The sequence below is a fragment of the Scyliorhinus torazame genome, chromosome 2 (genome assembly GCF_047496885.1).
Source record: "Scyliorhinus torazame isolate Kashiwa2021f chromosome 2, sScyTor2.1, whole genome shotgun sequence".
Lineage (NCBI taxonomy): Eukaryota > Metazoa > Chordata > Chondrichthyes > Carcharhiniformes > Scyliorhinidae > Scyliorhinus > Scyliorhinus torazame.
Genome location: NC_092708.1, coordinates 179,296,976 through 179,313,382, shown reverse-complemented (window position 1 = coordinate 179,313,382; position 16,407 = coordinate 179,296,976). Strand labels below are relative to the sequence as shown.

Here is a 16,407-nt window from a genome sequence, read left to right as displayed (position 1 = left end):
CATTTGCAGCTAAAATCCCTGCTCCAATCAACAGCTATTGGACTGAGGAGAGCTGTTATTAAGTACATGGTGAGCAGGGTGCTCACTCTCTGTGCTACAATTCCTACTTTAGCACTGAAATAAAAATTAACAATAGTTCGGGACATGTCGGAGAGAATTATTTTGCTGCTCATCAGGTGATTTTCTAAGACAATAGACAGAAAAGGACTTTTACAAAGTATAGATATTTTATTAGTCATAGCATGTTTCTCTTATACATGAACAAATAAAGTACAATTGATAACATCTTCTTCAATGGGACTGAGGTCTTCTTGTGTCCACACCAAGCTCGGCCTTTTAGACATTTCATTCATGGTTAGCGGCGGCTTCTTGCATCATCATTGTGTTCCTGCAATGGACAGAATCAACAGAACGGTCATTTTCAGATAGACTGACCGGAATTCTCCGTCCGTTGCGATTCATTTTTCCTGCCGGCAGCGCATCCCCGCCCACGGGCTTCCTGAGTGGCTTCACTGGGATATTCCCATTGACAAGCGGCGGGAATATAGAATCCCACCACCAGAGAACGGCGTGCCACGGAGAAATGCGCAGCTGGGGAATGGGAGAATCCCTCTCCACCAAGTACAGTCTGAGTTCAATGTTTTATTGTTGGTTGATGATCAAGAGGCAATTCTCTGACACAAAGTCCCAGTTTATACTCACCTTTCTAGACTCCTCCACTGATGATTCATCTGAGGTCATCTTTATCTGCATTGAGATAGTAAGGAATAAATATTTAGCAGTGTTCACAAACTTCAGAATTATCTCCAAAGAAAAGATAAAATAATAAATAATATTACATGACATGTATAAATGGTACAGGATGCAATTCTCCCCAAAAATGGCAAAGTGTCATTTCGGGCACAAAGATCGGTGCGAATTGCGGCAGAATCTGATGGTGATCGTCGTCATTTTCACCAGTATTGAAATGGGCGGGGCCTAAACACAACGGCAAGATTGGCTCCTCAGAGATCGGGGAGCCCTTTGAAAAGAGCGCCCCGAACACAAAGTTAAGTGTCAGGCCTTCTTACCCCCTACATCACCCCCCACCATTGACATTGTGATCCCCGCAGACAAGGGTAACACACCCAACCTTTTACCATAAAAGGGCAACCTCCCCAAGGGCAATCCACACCACCCCATCCTCTCAAGCATCAAACCCCCCTTCCCAAATCGATGACACACGGTTATGAGGATCACCAAAGGCCCTGCCCCCTTCAAGCCCCTCTTAATCCCCCTCCCCTTAGCAGTACCAATCTGGCAGTGCCAGTGTGCCAGGGGCAGTGCCCCTGCCATGTCTCTGACCACCTGAGAGCTGCAATAGCCTCCAAGAAGGGCAATTTAGCGTGGCCAATCCACCTACCTGCACATCTTTGGGTTGTGGGGGTGAGACTTGGCAGACACGGGGAGAATGTGCAAAACTCCACTCGGGCAGTGACCCGGGGCCGGGATCGAACCCGGGTCTCCGGCTCCGTGAGGCAACAGTGCTAACCACTGCGCCACCGTGCCGCCCCCAATGTGGTTGATTCTTAACTGTCCTCTGAAATGACCTAGCAAGCCATTCAATTCCTGGGAAATTCAGGTTGGGAACTGAAGCTGATAACATCCACGTCCCCATAGCTATTTAAAAAAATGAACAAACATTTAATCAAGGCGGCAGAATCACAGAATCATAGAATCATAGAATTTACAGTGCAGAAGGAGGCCATTCAGCCCATCGAGTCTGCACCGGCTCTTGGAAAGAGCACCCCACCCAAGGTCCACACCTCCACCCTATCCCCATAACCCAGTAACCCCACCCAACACTATGGGCAATTTTGGACACTATGGGCAATTTATCATGGCCAATCCACCTAACCTGCACATCTTTGGACGGTGGGAGGAAACCGGAGCACCCGGAGGAAACCCACGCACACACGGGGAGGATGTGCAGACTCCGCACCGACAGTGACCCAAGCCGGAATCGAACCTGGGACCCTGGAGCTGTGAAGCATTTGTGCTATCCACAACAATGCTACCGTGCTGCCCCATTGGTGGTTTGAAGGAGTGTCTTTGAGGAAAGTAAGGCGGAGAAATATTAATCTTCAACATGTGACTATGAAACACAATGTATCTTGATAATGATTAATACAACTGAATGGAGCCAGAGACAAACTAACCATCACAGGTTTGAAAACCAACCGAAATCCAAAAAATGTATTGTTGCTAATGCAACTGATTTTGTGTTTAAATTAAAGTTTGTTTCAACAAAAAAGACACTTATTGGTCAGTGTCATCACACCTGTGGTGCAGTCACCTTTCTTCACAGTTTTACAAGTTACAAATAGTTGTGTTCTCATCTGTGACCTTAACTAAATGTGTGCGTGTGTGAGTGCACTCATGTGTGTCAGCGTGTGTGGGCGCGTGTGTGTGTGTGTGTGTGTGTGTGTGTGAATGCAAATGAGTGTGTGTGTGAGTGCGTGTTTGTGAATGAGTGTGTGTGTGAGAGTGTGTGTGTGAGAGTGTATGTGTGTGTGTGTGTGTGAGTACATGAGTTTGTGACAGATGGGATTCTCCGTCCCGCCAACCTCGTTTTCCGACACGACCCGCCCGCGCTGGCAGCGAGAATCTCTGCTCCCACAGCAGGCCAAAGGCCACCCCACGCCGTCGGGAAACCGGCGGGCATGGGTGCGCTGCCGGCGGAGCGGAGGATCCCGCCGACGGAGAATCTCGCAGAGTGATTCTATGATTCTAACATAAGCTTTTCAGTGCATTATACTGTGAGTTTGTTGCAAGCTATCAGTAAATTGCATCATTCAAGCGGAGGGTTTGGGACAGCACGCCCCAGCAAACTTAAAAATATTTCAAAACACATTCTGCTTCAGCACAGCTGGTGAGAGGGAAGTACAGTTTGTCTGTCTCTCCTGTCCATAATATTCGTGAGACTGCAGCAGTGCTTTCAGATCCTCTGGTTAGAATGCTGGGAGAGCACCTCTGGTTAGAATTTCTTGGAGAGCACCAATGCGGGGTTTGCATCGAGTGCCAAACAGAGTGCAATGCTCCTGGCCCGTGGTACCCAGCGAGGGCATGAACCAGATAAATTCAGTATTTAAATATGCTTTGTCAGTTTAAAGCCAGATTCTCCTGGTACTCTCCCCCCACAGGGTAGTGTGAAACTGGCAGGAATCTCTACTGGTCTCCACCACCAGAGACTACACATATTGACCACTCCTGGGGGCTTGGAGGCCATTGGCACTGCATGGCCCTGGCACTTTCCCCAGGCACTCTGCTGTAGTGCCAAGGATGCCATGGGTAGTGCCACAAGGAGCAGGTCTTGAAAGGGGGAAGGGCCTGAGAGGGGGAAAGGCAAGGGGGGGGGGCACGTAGGGGGGCAGGGCATCTGGTGATGCCATACCTGAGTACCGCTCACCTGGGGAGGGGGGCACAGGTACCGACGATTGGGTGGGAAGGCCTGATGTTGGCGAGAAGGGACAACATTCTGAAGGGAGACCGAATCTGGGGTCCCCATGCGAGTAATCCTCGGGGAGGTGGGGTAGAGGTTGCTGCCAGCGATGCTGATGTGGGGGGGGGGGGGGGTCCTTTGCTGTCACTTTAAGATTAGGGCACCCTTCTATGAAGCCGGGCTTGCCGGCCAGTTTAGGCCCCGCCCCTCACTGCTGGTGCAAAACTCCCACCCCCCCAAAGAAATTTCTAAGTGTGGGTGGATTGCAATCTGGATCACACCCAACCACCCAGTGGGAATTGCACCTCGTTTCCCGCCAGAAATTGCACCTGGGGGGGCGATCAGGCACCCTCGTTACACCCAACTCGGTGACACGACAAGGTCATTAAATCTCATGAGGCACTCGGAATTCCTTACGAGATCTAATGAGCTCTCGCGAGACACCACGATCTGGATCTCATCCTTGCTGGGCAAGATCCAGGCTTACATATTTATGCGAGCCATTAGGTTCATTTGAATATGTCGCGCCCGATTCCCCCAAGGCCCGGGAATGAACGATCGCACCTGGGAGACCTCGCCATGGCACTGGTCCACACAAACGTGGATTAGGTGTAATGGCACCTGGGGAAACTCAAGGGCCTCAGGGGGCCCCATGTGGTCGGGTTCTGGGCAGGGTGGTATCTTAGCACTCCCACCAGCACCCAAGTACTTTGGCACTGTTGACCTGGCACCTTGGCACTGCCACCCAGGCACCCTGGCACTGCCCAGGTGCCACTTCCAGGCTGGCTTGGCCGTGCCAGAGTTCCCAGCTGGCTGTGCCAAGGTGCCCATGTGCCCGTGCCAGGTATCAGGCCCTGAGATTCCTTGACCTTAAAGGTGGGGTGAGGGGGGCTCAAGGACCCCCTAAGAGATAGGTTAGAGCAGAGGGGAGGTCTGGTGGCCGTGTTATGGTGACTGAGGGGATCGAGAGATCAGGGTGGCATTTAAAAATGGCCCGTCAAAATCTTTCTACACTGAGGAGCTAACGTGAGGTAAGTGCGGCCTCAATGAGGCGTTCCGTGCCGAGGCCAAAATAAACCCCCCAACCGCCTCCCAACTGCCCCCCGTATCCTCGACCCACCCCAATCCCCTTTATTCCACCCATTGGACACCAGAATAAAATAGTACATTCTTAATATGAGCTCAGTCCAAAAAGCTGACAGTAAGACTGGGAAATCCACCAGCCAGGAATAACCTGAATCAGCCACCATTGAAACCAACAGAAGCATATTGAGGTCAGTATGGAATGACCACTAACCTGTATACAGAGAGAAACAGTTAGAAATGGCCAGCAGGCATTTCATATTGGAACAGTGACAGTGCAAAGGGAATGTAGTGGATGTATTCCACCTGGACTTCAGGAAATCCTTTGACAAAGCACCACAGAGCAGATTACTGGAAAAGACTTTTGGATAAGGGGGATGATTGGATTTGGACATCACTTGCCCTGAAATGTAACATTTTTTACATGTAGTTATGGTGATGCAGGAACAAGAGAACATCGATTGAGAAATTACCTCTTCGCTGCTGTTGATTAATTCTGATGATCCACCATTATTGTCAAACCTTTCTGCTTGTTTTCTGTGACCTTTTCCCACTTTGATGGGTTTGCTGTGAGCCTTCCCTCCTTGAGTAATTTCTCTTTGATCTTTCGCTCCTCGCAATACTTCATGGTCATTCCTCAACTTCTCCAATGAATCTCCACTACCTCTGGCCTTCTTGAAGCCGTGACACTCCACATCAACATCCAGTACTTCATCAGCTAAATACTTAACACGACTCCTGCATGAAGCTGTCTCCTGTGAAAACAGGAACCATGTGAGGGAAGAACACTGTTATGCGTGACTGCTACATCCTGAAATCTCGTAAGTACTGCTGCCCAGAACTTCTAAAGAATTCTGAAGCTATTCAGCCCATACTGTCTGGATTGGTTCTCCAAATGAATTATTCACTTCGCATGATTCTCCCGCTTTCTCTCTGTCGCCACACCCCTGACAATCACATCTTCAGTTTGCAATCTGCTATCCTTTGCTTGAACTGGTCATCAGAGGATGACTGTGACTTGCTCTTGAATTCCTCAGATCTTGCTCTGAAATCATGCCGTGGGACCTAGGTCTTGTATACAATGGAAAAGGCCAGTGACAATTAAATCTTTGGGCTAGGTATCAAGCTGTGGAGAAATTGGGTTACACAGTGGGATATCCCAGATTTCCCTCTCACTGATTGGCCAGAGTTATGGTCTAGTTCTTCAACTCTCCCAGAAGACAACTTTCCAGTGGGCCGGAAGCATCTCTATTTTGATGGAGGGTATCACAGTTGTATGGGACAGGCTGAATGGAGCAATAGATCTTTTGCTTGTTTATTATTTTCTGTATGTGGACATATGTGGATAAGTATTTGAAGGCGGGGATACGTTTGGAGGGACAAGGGTTTCCTTCACTCATTTTGCACCTCCAATCACCCCAATTCCACTCAAGCATCAGTGGAAGGAAGATGACAAACTGGAGGCCCTCTACAAACATGGCGTACTCTGACATTACAGAGGTATGTGTACAGCATGGGCCCAATACATACACCGTTCACCCTCCCAGTTTTTTTACAGAGCTCTGTCTGTTGAGCTTCCTTCCAGTTGCTGCTGCCTCGGTGCCAGCAGTTAACAGGAGCTCCAGGGTGGGTCAGAACCCCATGAACAGCAGGTAGATGAGCGACGCCCAGTGACCACTGTGCCACCGTGCCAACGCTATCATTGGGGGCGTCATGGTGGCACAGTGGTTAGCACTATTGCTTCACAGCATCTGGGGCCTGGGTTCAATTCCCGGCTTGGGTCATTGTCTGTGCGGATTCTGCACGTTCTTCCCGTGTCTGCGTGGGTTTCCTCCAAGTGCTGGTTCCCTCCCACAAGTCCCAAAAGACGTGCTGTTAGGTGAATTGGATATTCTGAATTCTCCCTCTGTGTACCCGAACAGGCGGCAGAGTGTGGTGACTAGGGGATTTTCACAGTAACTTCATTGCAGTGATAATGTAAGCATACTTGTGACACTAACATAGATTATTATTATTAGACTTGTTTGAGCTATTTCTGAAAGCAATATTATTCTGCCTCACCAGCACATCCAATGATGACAGATCGAAGTTGTCTCTTCATTCATTCTAAACCCACCACTTTGGGGTCACAGGAGTTGGTCTGTCGGGGACCAACAAGTCCTCAACCCCACCCCATCACAACGCTCAGAAAAGCCAACCCATCTTCACAGGAAGCTGAATGACTGAGCCGGTGCTGCAAACATCCTGCAGCAACTCTGTCTGGGACGACAAGTCTCTAATAAATGAGACTATTCATTCACTCTATAATGAAAGAAAAATACATTGCTGATCTTATAAAGTGAGCCCACTTGACTCTCCAGTTTAAAATAAACACACAGCTGGTAAATGGAGTTTGCATTCAGAAACAGTTTGTCATGACTTTGTGTCAATTTCACAGTAATTCACTAATGTTTCCAGTAAAGAAATGAAGCTGAGAATGTTTCTCATCAACTCAGTACTCACAGCAATCTTTGCAGGCCGGAAGTTACAACTGGAATCATCAAACTCAAGCCCAGAGTTTTTGGAGCAGACAGTTTCTTTTACTGAAAAAGCTAAGTCCACATTGTAGGAGAATTTTCCTGTGGGCGAGAGCTAAATGAAGAAATAGATTTCAATTATATGTCCTCAAGGAGGGTTCCAGGCTGTGCCATGAGATATATCAGTCCCGCCATTGCCAGTAACATGAGGGAGCAAATGTCCTGTTTCCTGAATAACTGGCTCCCCATCACATTGGCGGCTACATTGACGGTTTGTCAATATCTTGCTTGATTTGCACCATGTGACTGATGGTGAGCTCCTGGTGTCCTCAGGAAATCATCATAAGACCAAGAACATAAGAGCATAAGAACTAGGAGCAGGAGTAGGCCATCTGGCCCCTCGAGCCTGCTCCGCCGTTCAATTAGATCATGCTGATGTTTTGTGGACTCAGCTCCACTTTCCGGCCCGAACACCATAACCCTTAATCCCTTTATTCTTCAAAAAATTATCTATCTTTATCTTAAAAACATTTAATGAAGGAGCCCTCAACTGCTTCACTGGGCAAGGAATTCCATTGATTCACAACCCTTTGGGTGAAGACGTTCCTCCCAAACTCAGTCCTAAATCTACTTCCCCTTATTTTGAGGCTATGCCCCCTAGTTCTGCTTTCACCCGCCAGTGGAAACAACCTGCCCGCATCTATTCTATCTATTCCCTTCATAATTCTATATGTTTCTTTAAGATCCCCCCTCATTCTTCTAAATTCCAATGAGTACAGTCCCAGTCTACTCAACCTCTCCTCGTAATCCAACCCCTTCAGCTCTGGGATTAACCTAGTGAATCTCCTCTGCACACCCTCCAGTGCCAGTACGTCCTTTCTCAGGTAAGGAGACCAAAACTGAACACAATACTCCAGGTGTGGCCTCACTAACACCTTATACAATTGCAGCATAACCTCCCTAGGCTTGAACTCCATCCCTCGAGCAATGAAGGACAAAATTCCATTTGCCTTCTTCTTCACCTGTTGCACCTGTAAACCAGCTTTTTGCGACTCATGCACTAGCACACCCAGGTCTCTCTGCACAGCAACATGTTTTAATATTTCATCATTTAAATAATAATCCCTTTTGCTGTTATTGATACCAAAATGGATAACCTCACATTTGTCAACATTGTATTCCATCTGCCAGACCCTCGCCCATTCACTTAACCTACCCAAATCCCTCTGCAGACTTCCAGTATCCTCTGCACTTTCTGCTTTACCACTCATCTTAGTGTCGTCTGCAAACTTGGACACATTGTCCTTTGTCCCCAACTCCAAATCATCTATGTAAATTGTGAACAATTGTGGGCCCAACACCGATCCCTGAGGGACACCACTAGCTACTGATTGCCAACCAGAGAAACTCCATTAATCCCCACTCTTTGTTTTCTATTAATTGACCAATCCTCTATCCATGCTCCTACTTTCCCCTTAATGCCATGCATCTTTATCTTATGCAGCAACCTTTTGTGTGGCACCTTGTCAAAGGCTTTCTGGAAATCCAGATATACCACATCCATTGGCTCCCTGTTATCTACCGCACTGGTAATGCCCTCAAACATCATGGCAGCCAACAACAGGGCAGCACGTGGCACAGTGGTTAGCATTGCTGCCTACGGCACTGAGGACCCGGGTTCGAATCCCAACCCTGGGTCACTGTCCGTGTGGAGTTTACACGTTCTCCCCGTGTCTACGTGGGTTTCACCCCCACAAACCAAAGATATGCATGATAGGTGGATTGGCCACGCTAAATTGCCCCTTGATTGGAAAAATAATTGGGTACTCTAAATTTAAAAATAACATGGCAGACAGCAACAAATCGAGAATCTTCACTTCACCCAATTCGCTGGACAGGGGTCAGATCTGTAGTTTGGACGGTCATAGAAGTCAGAGAATTTACAGTGCAGAAGAAGGCCATACAGCCCATCAAGTCTACACTGGCCCCTGAAAGAGCACCCTACCTAAGCCCACACTTCCATCCCATCCCCACACCCAACCTAACATTTGGACACTGAGGGGCAATTTAGCATGACCAATCCACCTAACCCGCATACCTTTGAACAGTAGGAGGAAACCGGAGCACCCGGAGGAAACCCACGCACACACGGGGAGAACGTGCAAACTCCTCACAGACAGTCACCCAAGCCGGGAATCAAACATGGGACCCTTGTGCTGTGAAGCAGCAGTGCTAACCACTGTGCTACCATGCCACCCTGTTCTACTGACCATGTGTAAATTAATTAAAAGTGTATGTTTTGAAGGACTGTTACAAATATGACGAGAACTGAATTGTAGATTAATCAGATCAATAAATTAGCTGATCATGAGTGGTGGAGGTTGTGGACAATGTAGACAGCATCTTTGGGCAAGAATTCTCCCCCAGGTCTAAATAATATTACAATGTGTTCATCATGCTGAAAATCTCATGCATGCCTTTGTTAGACTCAGCATTTCCAAAGCTCTCTCCCAGCAACCAATCGCCATAAACCTTAGTCCTTCTAAAAGACGTGCTTGTTAGGTGAATTGGACATTCTGAATTCTTCCTCTGTGTACCCGAACAGGAGCCGGAGTCTGGCGACTAGGGGTTTTGCACAGTAACTTCATTGCAGTGTTAATGTAAGCCTATTTGTGACAATAATAAAGATTATTATTAAAGTTATTATTATTGATAGGATGGGTGTTTCATTGGGTTTAGGGTTTTTGATATGTTTGACGGTGCTTGATAGGGTTAGTGGTGCTGGAAAGGGTTGGGGGTGTTTGATCGGTTTGGCGTGTTTGATGGGGCTGTGGGTGTTTGATGGGGCAGGGGTTGTTTGATGGGGTGAGGGTGTTTGACGGGTGGGGGGGGTTTGATACAGTTGGGGGTGTTTGATGGGGTTCGGGGTGTTTGATATGGTTGGGGTGTTTGATGGAGTTGGGGGTGTTTGATGGAATTGGGGGCATTTGATGGGGTTGGGGGGTGTTTGATGGGGTTGGGGATGTGTGATGGGGTTGGGGTGTTTGATGGGGTTGGGGTGTTTGATGGGGTTGGGGGTGTTTGATGCGGTTGGGTTGTTTGATGGGGTTGAGGGTGTTTGATGGGGTTGGGGGTGTTTGATGGGGTTGGGGTGTTTGATGGGGATGGGGTGTTTGATGGGGTTGGGGTGTTTGATGGGGTTGAGGGTGTTTGATGGGGTTGAGGATGTTTGATGTGGTTGGGGTGTTTGATGGGGTTGGGGTGTTTCATGGGGTTGGGGGTGATTGATGCAGTTGGGGATGTTTTTACGGTTGGAGGTGTTTGATGGCGGTGGACGTCTGTGTTGGGGTTCAGGATGTTTGATGGAGTAGGGGGTGTTTAATGGGGCTTTGGGTGTTTGATGGGGTTCGGGGTGTTTAATGGGTTTGTGGGTATTTGATAGGGTTCGGGGTGTTTGATTGGGTTTATGGTGTTTGATGGGATCGGAGGTGTTTGATGGGGTTGGAGATGTTTGATCCACCTAACCCGCACATCTTTGCACTGTGGGGGGGAACCGGAACACCCAGAGGAAACACACAGAGACGCGAGGAAAAAGTGCAAACTCCATACAGACAGTCACCCGAGACTAGATTGAACCCAGGTCCCTGGAGCTGTGAGGCAGCAGTGCTAACTACTGTGCTATCATGCCGCCTGTTTGATGGGGTCGATGGTGTTTGATGTGTTTGAGGGTGTTTGATGAAAATGGTGGAGTTTGATATGATTGGGGGTGTATGATAGGGTTGGGGGAGTTTGGTGCATTGGGGGCATTTGATGGGATAGAGTGTGTTTGATGTGGTGAGGTGTTTGATGGGGTAGGGGGTGTTTGATGGGGTGGGGGTGTTTGATGGGCGTGGGGGCGTTTGATAGTGTGGGGTGTGCGATGGGGTGGGAAAGTTTGATGAGGTGTTTGGAAGGGTTGGGGATCTTTGATAGGTAAGGGGCGTAATTGGGATTGGGCTGTTTGATGGATAGGGGTGCTTGGTGAGGATTGGATTGGATTGGATTGGATTTGTTTATTGTCACGTGTACCGAGGTACAGTGAAAAGTATTTTTCTGCGAGCAGCTCAACAGATCATTAAGTACATGAGAAGAAAAGGGAATAAAAGAAAATACATAACAGGGCAACACAAGGTATACAAGGGGGGTGTTTGATGGAGGTGGGGTTATTTGATGGAGTAGGGGTGTTTGATGGGTAAGAGGTGTTTGATGAGGATAGGGTGTTTGATGGGTGGTGGGATTGATCGGTGGGGGGGTTGATGGGATTGAGGGTATTTGATAGGGTAGGGGGTGTTTGATGGGTAGAGGGTGATTGATGGGGTTGGGGGTGTTTGATGGGGTTGCGGGTGTTTGATGGGGTTGGGGATGTTTGATGGGGTTGGGGGTGTTTGATGAAGTTGGGAGTGTTTGATGGAGTTGGAGGTGTTTGATTGTGTTAGGGGTGTTTGATGGGTTGGGGGTGTTTGATGGAGTTGGGGGTGTTTGATGGAGTTGGGGGTATTTGATGGGTTGGGGGTGTTTGATGGAGTTGGGAGTGTTTGATGGAGTTGGAGGTGTTTGATTGTGTTAGGGGTGTTTGATGGGTTAGGAGTGTTTGATAGAGTTGTGGGTGTTTGACAAGGTTGGGGGTGTTTGATGGGGTTGGGGTGTTTGATTGTGTTAGGGGCGTTTGATGGAGTTGGGAGTGTTTGATGGAGTTGTAGGTGTTTGATTGTGTTAGGGGTGTTTGATGGGTTGGGGGTGCTTGATGGAGTTGGGGGTGTTTGATGGAGTTGGGGTGTTTGATGGAGTTGGGGGAGTTTGATGGAGTTGGGGGTGTTTGACAAGGTTGGGAGTGTTTGATGGGGTTGGGGTGTTTGATGGAGTTGGGGGAGTTTGATGGAGTTGGGGGTGTTTGACAAGGTTGCGGGTGTTTGATGGGGTTGGGTGTTTGACGGTTCAGGGTGTTTGATGGGTAGTGAGTGTGCAATGGGGTTGGAGGTGTTTGATGCGGTTTGGGGTGTGCGATGGGGCAATGTTCATGTGCGATGGAGATGAAGGTGTTTGATGGGGGTTGAGGGGTGTTTGATGTGGTTGGGGATGTGTGATGGGGCAGCGTTGTGTGTGATTGGGTTGGGGATGTGTGATAGGCTTGGGGGTGTTTGATGGGCAGCGTTGTGTGTGATGGGGTTGTGGGTGTTTGATGGGCAGCGTTGTGTGTGATGGGGTTGGGGGTGTTTGATGGGCAGGGGTTGTGTGTGATTGGGTTGGGGGTGTTTGATGGGCAGGGGTTGTGTGTGATTGGGTTGGGGTTGTTTGATGTGACAGGGGTTGTGTGTGATTGGGTTGGGGCTGGTCGATGGTGCAGCGTTGTGTGTGATGGGGTGGGGGTGTTTGATGGGCAGGGGTTGTGTGTGATTGGGTTGGGGTTGTTCGATGGTGCAGGGATTGTGTGTGATGGGGTTGGGGGTGTTTGATGGGACAGGGGTTGTGTGTGATTGGGTTGGGGCTGTTCGATGGGGCAGCGTTGTGTGTGATGGGGTTGGGGGTGTTTGATGGGCAGGGGTTGTATGTGATGCAGCTGGGGGTGTTTGATGGGCAGTGTTGTGTGTGATGGGGTTGTGGGTGTTTGATGGGCAGCGTTGTGTGTGATGGGGTTGTGGGTGTTTGATGGGCAGGGGTTGTGTGTGATGCGGTTGGGGGTGTTTGATGGGCAGGGGTTGTGTGTGATGGGGTTGGGGGTGTTTGATGGGCAGGGGTTGTGTGTGATGGGGTTGGGGGTGTTTGATGGGCAGGGGTTGTATGTGATGCAGCTGGGGGTGTTTGATGGGCAGTGTTGTGTGTGATGGGGTTGGGGGTGTTTGATGGGCAGGGATTGTGTGTGATTGGGTTGGGGTTGTTCGATTGTGCAGGGATTGTGTGTGATGGGTTGGGGGTGTTTGATGGGCAGGGATTGTGTGTGATGAGGTTGGGGTGGTTTGATGGGGCAGCGTTGTGTGTGATTGGGTTGGGGGTGTTTGATGGGGTAGGGGTTGTGTGTGATTGGGTTGGGGGTGTGTGATGGGGTTGGCGGTGTTTGATGGGGCAGGGATTGTGTGTGATGGGGTTGTGGGTGTTTGATGGGCAGCGTTGTGTGTGATGGGGTTGGGGGTGTTTGATGGGCAGGGGTTGTGTGTGATGCGGTTGGGGGTGTTTGATGGGCAGGGATTATGTGTGATGGGGTTAGGGGTGTTTGATGGGGCAGGGTTGTGTGTGATGGGGTTGGGGGTGTTTGATGGGCAGGGGTTGTGTGTGATGGGGTTGGGGGTGTTTGATGGGCAGGGGTTGTGTGTGATTGGGTTGGGGGTGTTTGATGGGCAGGGGTTGTGTGTGATTGGGTTGGGGTTGTCCAATGGCACAGCGTTGTGTGTGATTGGGTTGGGGGGGGGGGTGTGATGGGGCAGGGTTGTGTGTGATTGGGTTGGGGGTGTTTGATGGGGCAGGGGTTGTGTGTGATGGGGTTGGGGGTGTTTGATGGGCAGGGGTTGTGTGTGATTGGGTTGGGGGTGTTTGATGGGCAGGGGTTGTGTGTGATTGGGTTGGGGTAGTTCAATGGCACAGCGTTGTCTGTGATTGTGTTGGGGGTGTGTAATGGGCAGGGTTGTGTGTGATTGTGTAGGGGGTGTTTGATGGGGCAGGGTTGTGTGTGATTGTGTAGGGGGTGTTTGATGGGGCAGGGATTGTGTGTGATGGGGTTGGGGGTGTTTGATGGGGCAGGGGTTGCGTGTGATTGTGTAGGGGGTGTTTGATGGGGCAGGTATTGCGTGTGATTGGGTTGGGGTTGTTCGATGGTGCAGGGATTGTGTGTGATGGGGTTGGGCGTGTTTGCTGGGACAGGGGTTGTGTGTGATTGGGTTGGAGCTGTTCGATGGTGCAGCGTTGTGTGTGATGGGGTTGGGGGTGTTTGATGGGCAGCGTTGTGTGTGATGGGGTTGTGGGTGTTTGATGGGCAGGAGTTGTGTGTGATGGGGTTGGGGGTGTTTGATGGGCAGGGGTTGTGTGTGATGAGGTTGGGGGTGTTTGATGGGCAGGGGTTGTGTGTGATGGGGTTGGGGGTGTTTGATGGGCAGCGTTGTGTGTGATGGGGTTGTGGGTGTTTGATGGGCAGGGGTTGTGTGTGATGGGGTTGGGGGTGTTTGATGGGCAGGGGTTGTGTGTGATGGGGTTGTGGGTGTTTGATGGGCAGGGGTTGTGTGTGATGGGGTTGGGGGTGTTTGATGGGCAGGGGTTGTGTGTGATGAGGTTGGGGGTGTTTGATGGGCAGGGGTTGTGTGTGGTGCAGTAGGGGGTGCTGTTGGATTGGGCAGAGATGGAGCTTTATGATCATGGGAACAATTGTGTTGGGGATGGACAAGATTGGGGATTCAATCTTTCTTCATGGACCTAAAAGAATCACAGCTGCTCTCCCTGCCCTGCCAAAGGTTATTTTATGGCCTACTTCCCCTCCTGTTCAGCAACCTGTGTCTGCAATCTACCCAGGGGCTACTTAAACATCATTCTCCAGATGTTAGAGGCTCCGAGCTGTTTGGATCACTGAGGTGCCTGCCTGAAGAGCGCTGATCTCGCCCAGGGCATGAGCCCGGAAATCTAGTGGCAGTGTTGTAATCAGACACAATCACCTCGAATTTAACCCCATCACTCGGGGGTCCATTTTCCAAGGGGAGATCTGTCCTCAACATTTACCTTGGAGTCATTGGCAGAATATGAGAATGGCTGAAGGGCAGTTGTGATTTCCCCAATGTAAATTCTGGTAGAAATTCAGATCTCACTCTCAGCTGTTACCCTAATTCCGCATTTACATTTTCCAAAACACAGAACTGAATTAGAATTTAACTTCCTGAGCTGCTTCACCCATCAATATAATATTCAGCTCCTGTTTAATAATCAGTGTCTAACTGCACTCAGTAATATTCTTGTAGACTTTCAACAGTGAAACACACCGAGGCCAGGACACACTTACATCTGTCACAGTGCTGCTGATTGTGCGGCACAGTTGGCTGATTTCACTTATTTCGTTCAGCTTCATAACTGCTACTCTCAGAGCGTCCTCAGGGTTTGGCACCCCTGTAGAGAGCAAAAGAAAGTTGGAGAAAACACTCCTGGAAAATCCCGCTACAGTTTAGCTTTTGACTCAATAAATTATTAACGACTGGAGTATGTTGCGTTGCATTCTTCAGTCAATTCTTTTTACACATTGGTCACATCTGAGTGAGTGAATCTCATTGCCAATAACTTGTTGCTTTATGAGGTGTGACTCTCTCTCCAGTACCTACCTGAGCAATGGAGGATCTGCACTGCAGCAATGGTGAGGAGTAAGGATTTCATTCTGCCTCTTGTGTGATCAGCTGGCTGCTTCCTAAGAGTAAAGGAGCTGCTTCTCTCTCTCGCTCTGCCTTTCCCTTGCAGTGTTCAGTCTTTATATCCTGCACCTCCACCACATTCAAACACTGACTCATATTTGCTCAGTTTGGTGATCCTGGGCAGGGGAACCTGCTGCCAATTGGCTGTAATATGATTAAAGTTTCTTCCATTACAGCCAGATGTTCCGTTCTACAAATGTAACAGTTTAGTTGTTAACTTTTCCGACTCTAGAATTAACCAACCAAAGAACAAGAGCACCAACCAGATCCATATTTGATTTTAATTCATTTTCTTTAAACTTTTGTTTTCTTCATTCAAGTTTTCTTTTCATTCAGAATAAGGGACTTTTCTACATTGGGAGTTTGTGATTCACAGTTGCAGCATTACTTTCCTCACAAATCAACTTCTCTCACATGCCACAAATGATCTCATTTAGTGAGTGTTGTAAATGGTAGGAAGGATTTGGGCAGGATCTCAGAGTGTGGAAAAAATCCAGATGTTGTGGAAGATTTACATTCTTTCTGTTATGAATCACCTTTTGTGCTGTCTCTCTCCTCACCAATTTCCACTCTTGGCTTGTAAGGAGAATGGGAATGTCATTATTTACATGGTTGGGGACTTCCAGTGACAGGAATGTGCTGAATGGTCACACATCAGGTGGCTCTCCACCCACGAGGCCAAAAACAGGCGCTTCTATCCAAAGTAGCCCGTTAAAACAGGAAAAAAATATCCCCTCGCCCTAACTAATAATACCACCAGAAAGGATGCCGTGCAATAGTAACTCCAGAGGCAATCAGGAGACTAGAAATGGGAGAAACCAAGAGATACGCGTGGCAGGAATGGCAGACGCACGAGGCGCGAGACACCAGCCACACCAGAGCGAGAAGGGCCGGAAAGCTGCACACGGAGTTC

At 48.9% G+C, this 16,407-nt stretch overlaps 1 protein-coding gene across 1 annotated transcript; it reads right to left on the bottom strand.

The window, feature by feature from the left end:
* Positions 1-208: 208 nt before the first annotated feature.
* On the bottom strand, positions 209-15,566 carry LOC140394063 (secreted phosphoprotein 24-like). Its single transcript, XM_072480874.1, has 6 exons — positions 15,408-15,566; positions 15,095-15,198; positions 7,067-7,195; positions 5,038-5,319; positions 703-747; positions 209-388 (listed from the first exon to the last, which is right to left on the bottom strand). Exons 1-6 carry the CDS (start codon positions 15,457-15,459, stop codon positions 356-358), a joined length of 645 nt encoding a protein of 214 aa, XP_072336975.1. The 5' UTR covers positions 15,460-15,566; the 3' UTR covers positions 209-355.
* Positions 15,567-16,407: the final 841 nt, after the last annotated feature.